This window comes from Apis dorsata, unplaced genomic scaffold (assembly GCF_000469605.1).
Source record: "Apis dorsata unplaced genomic scaffold, Apis dorsata 1.3 scaffold_935, whole genome shotgun sequence".
Classification (NCBI taxonomy): Eukaryota; Metazoa; Arthropoda; class Insecta; order Hymenoptera; family Apidae; genus Apis; species Apis dorsata.
The window spans coordinates 655,631-667,000 of record NW_006264045.1 but is presented as its reverse complement, the minus strand read 5'-3'; the positions used below and the strand labels follow the sequence as shown (position 1 = coordinate 667,000).

At 19.2% G+C, this 11,370-nt stretch overlaps 1 protein-coding gene across 3 annotated transcripts in view; it reads left to right on the top strand.

Moving 5' to 3' along the window:
• Nucleotides 1-11,370, top strand: part of LOC102679559 (chorion peroxidase) — a 55,556-nt gene that overhangs the window by 38,172 nt on the left and 6,014 nt on the right. For all 3 annotated transcript variants that reach the window (XM_006623744.2, XM_031514232.1, XM_006623746.2), the window contains 4 exons: nucleotides 9,234-9,475; nucleotides 10,152-10,284; nucleotides 10,373-10,500; nucleotides 10,579-10,688. In XM_006623744.2, coding sequence (XP_006623807.1) covers nucleotides 9,234-9,475; nucleotides 10,152-10,284; nucleotides 10,373-10,500; nucleotides 10,579-10,688 — 613 coding nt within the window. The remainder of the gene's footprint in view (nucleotides 1-9,233; nucleotides 9,476-10,151; nucleotides 10,285-10,372; nucleotides 10,501-10,578; nucleotides 10,689-11,370) is intronic.

Here is an 11,370-nt window from a genome sequence, read left to right as displayed (position 1 = left end):
TTTGTAATTATCAATAATTAAAATAATAATTTATGTACATATATAATAGTTTTTTTTAGTAAACTTTAAGTATTCTATAAATATATTCTATAGATATAAATAAATTAGGATTATAATTACTATAGATTAAAATTCAACGATAAAAATAAGAAAATGCTAATTAAAAATTATATTTAAATTATATTACTTTTATATTTATAAATTATAAATTTTTTTATTTCTGACCTCATTTTCATCAGAAAATCAAATTTTAAAATTCGGCGAATATATATATATATATATATATATATATATATTATGTATATATTATGTATCTGATAGATTTTTAAATATTCAACACATTTCAACATATTTATTCGTCAACATATTTTAATTTGATATATATCATACAGTAAAAAGTTCAATACAATAATTAGAAATTTTGTATAAATCTTTATTTTTTATCGTAAACAATAATTGTTAGAAAAAATAAACATCATAATAATATTTTACTTTATTTTATTTTAGTTTACATTTTATTTTAGTTTAAGCTAACAATTTGTAGAGTTCTCAATTTTTTTAATTTGTTTATGACAAAGAATATTTCTCATAAATATTACATTGACTTGTACATTGATTTTGTACATTGCAATATGCGTTCATAGTATTTATTATCAATATGAATATTTCTGAAATATTCTACGTGTATCTTATCAAAATGTTTACATAAGAGGATTGTCTTAACATACACTTTGCTGTTATCATTCAGATAGAATATAAAAATGAAAGTAAAGCTAATTTTTCATAATATAATAAGAAAAATTATTTCTCTTATAAATGAAGGATTATCAATGAATTATCGATGAATTGTTGTAAAATGTGTTTCTCAATCTACTCAATGATTAAAAATAAAACATTGCAAAGATATATTATATCTTCTAGGAGGAAGATCTACGAAATTAATATCGAACATAAAATTATGTATTACAAACTAGCGAACCAAATTTGTAACTATGACAGCAGAAATATTGAAATTAGAAGAAAATGAAATAAGTGGATAGCATAAAGAAAAAGAAACAATGAAAAGAAACTATGTTGTAACTATTGAAAAGAAAAAAAGTCGATATTATCAAAGAAAAATATTAAATTACATTTCCATTTGCTAGGAAATATAACTAGAAATAAAATTAAATGATTTCTTATTAGAAATGTCTTATATGATTGGATGAGATATTAAAAATTAATTAATTAATAGTAAGAAAAATTAATTAATAGTAAGAAATATTCTTGGTACTGGATTCTAGCAGGAGAATCACTTTGCAAGTATGATACGTGAAAGCAAACTCTCAAATACGAAGATTCTATTATGAGAATATACAACATTCAGCATTAATTCATAAAGGATAGAAGATATAATGAACCAATATAACTATAAAGATATTTTAGAAAAAAATTTATTAGATACTATGAAAAACATACTATTTCCTGAAGAAAGTATTATATTTTAACATGATTGAAATCTTAAACATATCGTTAAAAGTATAAAATATTGATTAAATATAAAAAAAAATTTTTATTTTGAAATGGCCGGCACAAAGTTCGGATCTCAATCCAATTGAGAATCTATGAGCACTTTTAAAAAAAAGGATAGGAATTTTTATGAATCATCATCCATTAATGAATTATAAAAATAGAATTGAAAAAATGTATTATAATATTCATTCCGATTATTGCAGGAAATTAGTTGAAAATATATCGAAAATTTGTTATCTTAAATTATTTCGAAAAACTAAAGTCTTTGGGCATAATATTAAAAATATTTTAAAATGAAAAAAATTTTTTATTGAAAATATTGTACAAAATCAATCAATAAATATTTTTTGTTATAAACAAATTAAAAAAAATTGAAAAATTTTTCTCTACAAAATTGTTTATTTAAACTATATAAAATGTTAATTTAAACTATATAAAAATTGTGATATTTATTTTCTCTAATTATTATTTACAATTGTTCGCGCCTGTAGTAATAGTATTATAGTGGTAGATTGTCACATGCATGTATACATGTATATATATGTATACATACGTGTACACATATGTATACATATGTTGAATGTTCTTTTAACAGAGATGTATACGTGTGTATGTAGAAGCTGATGCTTGTGACTGTTAATGTATTTTTTTCACGACGAGTGGATTATTTTAGTGCGGTTATAAGTGCTATACGTGTTTATATGAGAGTTAGGTTTCTTGCAATGTCACTAGATAATTGTGTTCGACGATCAGAACACGATAATTACAAAGAAATTATCTATTTCGTATCCGGCAATCAAAATACGATTCACAATTCACAATAAGACTCTCTTTTAAACAAGATTCGTAGCCTCAGAGAATATCTTCCTAGTTCAATTGGAAAATTTACAGTTTCCCGGCACGATAATAACCAATATTGCGGTCAGTACCCGATTCACGACACTTCCAAGTTAGAGAAAAATTCCTTGAATTAGAATGATGTTCAGTGTTGTTGAATCAGTCATATTTGAAATATATCTCTTCTTAAAATTAGGCTCCGCTCTAATCTGGCTGAAACATATCATAAATTATAAGTGTCAATTAAATGTCTTTTCAAAAACGGCAATCTTCTCAGATAACACCATCCTTTGTTTAAACATAATGAAGACAACCGATAATAATACAAAAAGGTTTCCATACGAGAAATTTCTTCGAATTATTCGTTTATAATATCTCGCGATTTATAAGCAATAATTATAAACAATAAGTGCTCGCGAACAACGATAAAAAATAAAAATTTACAAAATTTTCAATTATTTTTGCTCTTTACTATATATATGGTTATTATTTAATCAATTCTATTTATCTGTAAAACTTAAAAAAAAAAATTTTAATGCAATTTTATTATTTTTTATCCTCACTTTATTTTAAATCATAATTATTTTGAATTGAATTATATTGAATCATTTTGAATTTATTATATTGATATTTATAAATATATTTTGAATTAATTAAGTTTCACATATTTTTAAATATTTAAATTTAACTTTTTTTTAAAGGTGAATTTATAGATTAATTATTGCTGTATCAATTTCAACGATTTATATATATATATATATATATATATATATGTTGTAGAAATAATAAAAATTAAATACTTTTTTTTCACGAAAATATTGAATTCTTTTATAATTATTATTTTTCAAGATATTTACAAAAAATTGTTACTACATTGAATTTTACTGCACTTATCAATTGATAAAATCATCAATAAGTTCAAATAAGTTCAAACAAATCAAACAAGTATAGATTTGTACTTTGAGCTTTGAAAAATCGATTAATATTTTCTATCAACTAATATTAATCGATAAATTAATCGATAAAAACAGCGAATTTAAAAATTTTTATAAAATCAATTGAATTTCATTTCATTCATTAAATTTAATTAAAATTGACAATTTAAAAATTGCCAAAAATGAAATTTTAGGAAAAAAAAATGTTATCAGTTAATTTCAAGATTTAATGCCAAATTAAACTTATAAATGTTGCATCTTTAATGTTTTTGATACGATTTCTTTTTAATATTTATAGATTGATATTGATCGATAGGAAATATTGATCAGTTTTTCAAGGCTCAAATCTAGATACAAATCTATACTTATTTGACAACTTATTGATGATTTTATCGATTGATAAGTGCAATGAATATACGAAATTCAATGTAGTAAATATCTTGAAAAATAATAATTATAAAAAAATAAGAAAAAAAAGTTATTTAATTTTTATTATTTTTACAACATATATATATATGAAAATCATTGAAATTGATAAAGAATAATTGATAAAAAAGAATTGATAATCTATAAACTCATCTTTAAAAAAAAATTTAAATTTAAACATTTAAAAATATGGAATTTCATTAATTCAGGATATATTTATAAATATAAATATATAAATTCATAATTATGATTCAAAATAAAATGAAAATAAAATATAATAAAATTACATTAAAGATTTTGTTTTTGAGATTGAATATGTTAACATCATCCAAAATTAAATTTTTTTTTTCATAAAATCATTTATATTAAAGATTTCATATTGAAAATATTTGTTTGTAATTGCTTTTCTTTTTTTAATTTCTTTCTAATTACTATAAATGCAACAAATCCCATTATTATCGAAAATTATTCATATAAATTGTAAGAATCCTATTAATTCGAAGCTCGAAAAGATTTTTTTCCAAATCAATTAATTTCAATATTTCAATAATTTAAAGCATTCTAATTCAAAGATTAAACTTGTTCTATAATGTTTTAATAATTGAAAGATTAGAATTGTTTTAATTTTTTCTCGATTTTTATAAATATTTATATTTTCTGAAATTTCTTTCATGTTCATTTTGGAAGATCACAGATTTTCGTTGCGATATATAAATGGCCAATGACACCAGTCTTCTGCAATATTTTCAATCTAAAAAAATTCTTAGAATTAGACTATGTTGTCCGCAGAATTCAATATTTGCAAAAAAATTGATTCACGAATATAAAATGATGCTGATTGTTATTGAGATTGGTATAACTGAAAAATATCATTTCAAATTCAATATTACGTTCAGCCATAACAAAATGTTTCTAAAAAACAATCTCAAGAATCTTCTAAATATTTTTCTCAAAAACATTATCCGCTTGCAATAGTAGTCTATATCCTTTGTTAATCTCACATTATTTCTCTTGTATCACAAATTTTAAAATTTTACATTATTTAAAGCATTAAATTAAAATTAAACAATATTAGACAATACATAAATGATTACACATGAATATTTAAACCATTATAAAAAAAAATAAACTAAATAATTACAATAATTTTTTAAATTCGATTTTCAATATTAACATATTAAATTAATATTAACATTTCATCATATTAATTAATAAATGAATATTAAGAAACATTCCTTTCTTTTTTCTGCGTTTATGTTATTATGTTGTTTTACATCAATAATGGAATTCATGATTATTCATATGACAATTCAATTCAACTTACAAATAATTTATCTAATTTGTCATTATTTCGGAATCGAAACTTGCTAGCATTGTATGCTGAAAAAAAAATAAAAAAAATTCGTCGATTTTATCATACTTTTGTTCTGTTTAATAATCTGAAAAATAATTTTCCTACATTAAACTCAACCAGATAAAAAATCACAACTATGTTAAGCTTATTTATATAAATATAAACAAAACAATTGTGTTGTAATGTATTAAATTTCTATTAATTTTTCCATTGAGTAATTTTCATTAAGTAATTAATTTTCATAATTAATTAATTTATTTATTTAATTATTTAATTGATTAATTTCCATAATTAATTTAAAGACTGATTATAAATAATCATTTGCATAATCGATTTTAATAGAAAAAATCGTTTTCTCATATATATATATTGATAAATCATAAAATGGATCATAATTTACTTGCAAATGGATGATTTATTAATTTTAAATAAAGAAGAAATCTTTCTAATCTTATGCAAAGTTATGTTATTAAGATCAATAATAATTCTCTTTTGAAAAACTTTATGAATATATATATAAAACAATTATTTTATTTTTAACAAATATTATTTCAAAAAGATAAAGCTTTTAAAATGTTTCTACTTTTTTATTTTTTTTATATTATATATAACTTACATATAACATATATATTAATAATACGAAATGGAACAAAATTTATTAAATTTTTTAATGCCTTATCATTTTGTTATAAAAAAATATTTTCAAAATTATTTGAAATTATATTAAAAATATAAAAAAAAGCTTAACTTTTATTTCATTTTTTCAAAAAAAGTAGATAATAAAGTTGTTCTATATATAATCTATTGTGCTATTTATTATATACACATAAACTTTTATCAAAATCAGAATTTTGGATTTAAATGAATTTTTTTAAGATGCATAATATCATTTTCAATTTTTATGAAAATTTTTATAAAGATTTTATAACTTATTTATTCATGTAAAAATTCAATATTATAATTATCTATTTAATTATTCTTTTTTTTTTAAAAATCTTACAAAATTCATAAAAATTAGTTATATTAATTATATTACATTTATTCAAAACTTCGTAATTTTAGTAATTTTATAAATCATTTAATTTTAAGCAAAATATTAAGGTTAAAATAATTTTAAAGATATAAAGTTTAATAAGTAAATAATATAAGTTAATCAAAATATTATGCTTACTTCATATATATGTATATATATCAATAATAATTAATGTTTATATCAATGTTAAATATTGTATATCGGGACGTACATCGATTTTATATATATTAATATTTATTTTATTAGATCAAGCCATAAGTCCGTTCGTGTTGACATTTAAAATTTTATTTTTTTTTTTTATGGAATAAAAAATATTTTATATTTTTTATCATCTAAGTACACAATTGAAAATTAAAAATATTGCTTTTAATTGCATCAAAAAAAAATTATTCATTACAACAATGTACTATTCAACAATAATATTTAACAATATAATAAAAATAATTATTGTTTAATTAAAATATTTTAATGAAACAAATATAATATATTTTAAATCTTTATTTGTTTATTTTATTTTATTTTTTGTATATTTACAAAATATTGAGAATTCAATTCATCATTCATTGAAATTCTCAATATTTAATTATCTATTTATTAATTTTTATTAATATTATGAAGTATTAAGACTATTACACTAAATATAAATTTTTTAATACAAGAAATGATAAATATCTAATTCATTATTTCAATTTTGACAATAACGTTATTTTTTTCATTATTAAAAAATTTCATTGGAAAAATCAAATTAATATATAATTAATAATTATTTAATTAAAATCGAAAAAATAAATAAAAATAAATAAAAAATATACTATTTTTTTTCTCCTTTTAATTTCTTTAATATTTAAAATTTATCAAATTAGATTATGTTAAATTTACATTAGATTCTAGATAAATTTGTGTCAAATTTTAGTAAATTATTATTTGGTAAAAATAAATAAAAATTTAATATTTTTTGAAGTTTTTTAATTCATAATAATAAAATAAATATTTTTAAAAAAATTTCGATGTTAATAAAAAATTAAACGAACGATTTCCAAAAAATAAAAATTTTTATAATATTTAATTTATTTAAAAGAATGCAAAAGAATCATAATACATATATATATAATTAATCGGAGAAGTTCTGCATTAAATTATCAATATTTAATAATTCAATAAAAAAATGCAATAGATTGATTGCACAACCAATATAATAAAAAAATTGATTAATTTCAAACGCAATCGAAATTGTTCAAAAAGCATGATTAATTATCAAGAGAATATATCGCTGAAAGGCAAAATGATATTATAGATAATTGCTATTAGATAATGCTATTATCTAGAATACAAGGCAGTAATCGAAGACAGTAATGTCGAATTCCTATAAAACGCTGGTGGCTGTTCGATTATCGATGTGTAACCGAGAAAGGGAGTGGTCTCAAATCAAGGTCGACGGCTCCATTCGTAAAGTTAATATCAATGATCGAAGTACTTTCAGTGCATACGATTATCGCTTTGAATTTGCATTTCGTTAAGGTTAATATTTCTGATTTGTCTGCACTTTATATCTCTCAAAAAATGATAAATCAATAGATATTTTTCGAAAATCAAAAGATTTGAAAATATAAAATTTATATTTTTAGAATATTGTTAATAATATTTATTAAAGACATAAGAAAATTTAATTTAAATAATTAGTTAAATGATTCTTATCTAATTCATATAAATTCAAAATGGAGAATAGAAATATTAAATGTAATCGATAAATTTATTTGAATATTATATTAAATATTATTATTTTTATTTTAAAATAATTTTAAAAACAATCTTGAAAAATATAATATATTTAGTATATTATCAATCAATTTGTTTTTTATTTTGTTTTGAGGAAATGATTTAATCACATATAAAATAAATGATAATAAATAAGAGATGTATAATAATTTTCCTTTTGAAATAGTGTAATGGAAAGAAATATTATAATTCCTTCAGAATGAAAAATAAGGAATTATAAAAATTTTTTAAAAGCTTTCGAGAAAGAATTTTTAACATTTTTTCTTCTAGAATCTCAGAAATTTTTAAGAAAAAAAATTATTAATTAGTTAAAATCAATAATCAAAAATATCAAAAATGAATATCATAAATGAAAATAATGATTATTTTAAACATATAATCTAAATGCTTATTATAGAATTTATGTTTATAATAATTCTATGATTATATTTTTAATTTTTAATATTGAAAATATAATGATGTATACATTGTCAAGCATGCAAATTTGAAAATTTTTTTTAATCGAACGCAAGAGCTTTTTAAATTAGAATTGAGAATAAAGTTTAGAATTAAAGTTTAAAATTAAAATAATTTAATTCTTAATCTTTTTGTCTTATTTTTTATTTTTCTTGAATAAAAATTTTTTTTGAAAAATAATATGGATTTTAACATTGTTACAAATTAAATTAATTATATTATATTTAGATTTTTTTTTGTTTTGCATAATGGTATTTTTATAGAAATTTATATTTATATATTTTTGCACAATTTAGATTTAATAATGACTAATTTTAAATTTTAAATTTTTTTATAATGATACTCAAATAAATGAATAATAATGTATAATAATATGGATACAGCCGCTTATAGTTGCAACTCCGAAATAAAATATGATTTTTAGAAATAAAATATGATTTTTAATTAGAATAATAAATAAATGACACAAAAATCTTTAATTAAAATTTAGTAATCTAAAAATATGAAAAAATTGCAATTTCTATTAAATATGTTATTAAATAATGAAAATATATTGTAGTAATAAGTTTTAAATTTAAAATTTTTTTTAAATAGCATCAAAATTTTAATTAATATGTAATAGCATATAAATAAAAATATTTTATAATAGATTTTATAATAATTTTTCACTAAGAAAATATATCAAATTTATAAAAATAAAAACATATAAATAATGTTGGAAATAATTTTAATATATATCCATTAAATTTAAATGCAGAAATTAAAAAAATATGAGGATAAAGATTTCTTCAAATAGATATTTATGAATGACAGAATGCGGTTATTCTACTTTCCAACGAAAAAAATTATACATTTTTGAACGTATTACGATTACATTCTTAAACATATCGTTACTTTTTGACAGGTGAGATAAGAGTGAACGAACAGCTAGTATTAACCTGCATGCACACTTTAATGGCACGTGAGCATAATCGAATTGCGAAGACGTTAATTCAAATAAATCCTCATTGGGACGATGAAACGCTGTATCAAGAAGCAAGAAGAATCGTTATTGCTGAAATTCAACATATCACTTATAATGAATTTCTACCCATTTTACTTGGCAAAGATGTCATGGAAAAATTTGGACTTCTCCTTGAAAAAAATGTAACATATTGAATATTTTTATTTACTAGTTTTATTTATTAGTTATTATAAATTCTTTATGAAATACATATTATAAAAATACATATTAAACATTAAATTATATTAAGTATTTGGTATATTTTATGAAAAATTATATATTAGACAATAGATATTATATATTAGAAATATTCTATAAGTATTTAATTACTTTTAATGTTATAAAGTATAATTTTTTTTTTTTTTTTTACGAAATGTAGACAAATAATTTCGATGTATTTTTTTAATCACAATGAATCTTAAATAAACTGATTAATGATAGTTATAAAAATTTTGTATTATAAATAACACAATTTAACTGTTTTTTATTCATTTTAATTTCAATTTTGTTTTTTAATAATAAAAAGATGAGAATAATACTTTCTTGCTAATATTTTATAATAATTTTCTAATAAGAAATTTTTTATGATAAAAAAATAATTATTTTCTAAGTTGCTTTCTTTGAATTATTTATAATATTATTATAATAAAAATATATTAAAGTATTAATATCCTCGTATTCAGAATTGATCACTATTGATTGATTATTTAATTATTTTAACACAAAACCTGATTAATTAGATTTAAATTAATGATTTTTGCTTCCTTCATCTATATAATGAAATGTAATATTCATAAATATTATATTTAATTTATACAGAGCTATTGGGATGGTTACGACGAAAGCGTGAATCCATCTGTGATTGATGCTTTTGCCTCTGCAGCCTTCAGATTCGGACACTCATTATTGCCAACGGCAGTAGAAAGGTGGAGTAAAGCTCATAAATTTATTGGTGAGTCAGAAGCCAATATTTCAGCCAAAAGATTAAATATAAAATTTTCTTAAAAACTATATTCATTTTTTATATTATTTCTTTTAAGCTTCGAAGAGACTATCTGATTTGATTAGAAGACCATTTGATTTATATCGTGCTGGAGTTTTCGACGAATACATTATGGGATTGATGAATCAAGTTGCTCAAGCTATGGATGATTCTATTACGCAAGAAGTATAAAACTATTCTCTGAAATAAATATCGAATGTAATAAAAAAAAAACAGAGAATGTTTAATTTATATTGATTTCAGGTGACAAATCATTTATTTAAAAAAGTTGGAGCTAAGTTTGGATTGGATCTGGTCTCATTTAATATGCAACGAGGACGTGAATTTGGTATTCCAAGTTATATGGAATTCAGGTTGGTATTTAAGATATTTATATTATATAAATTTATAAAAGTGACTTTAGAAAAAATTGAAATATAATTCAGGAAGAATATCAATTTATTATCCTTTCTAACAATCTTTATTATATAAAAATTATCTATAAGTAGCATTTAATATATTCATAGAAAAATCAATTCTAGAGACAAAAGTTAGGAAAAACAAACATAAAAATTGATATAATATCAAAATAAAAAAAATATCAATTCAGATTTATTTATTAAGTTGTAACCAATTTAAGTTTTTGTGAGTTAAATAAAACAAAATAGAGATAAAATAAAACAATGGTATGATATGATAAAGAGAGAATTTTATTTCCGTCTTTTATTCCATTTCAATTAACAAAAACTTAAATTGTTTATAATCTAATAAAAAAATATACATATGTATTTTAATATTTGTTTTGACTTTTAAAATCGATTCTTTAAAAATATTTCATATATAAACATCTTGTATATTTATGAAATTTCATAATTATTAATTTAGAAAATTTATAAAAAATATATATAAAATATTCAAATTGTTAATTAATTAATTAATTTGCAAAAGAAGATTTCATTTTATTATTAAAATTTTATTTTTTAAAATTTATTAAGTAAATTTTTTAATTACAGTTTATTAAAATTTCACTTAAAAAATTTTTAATTTTTATATAAT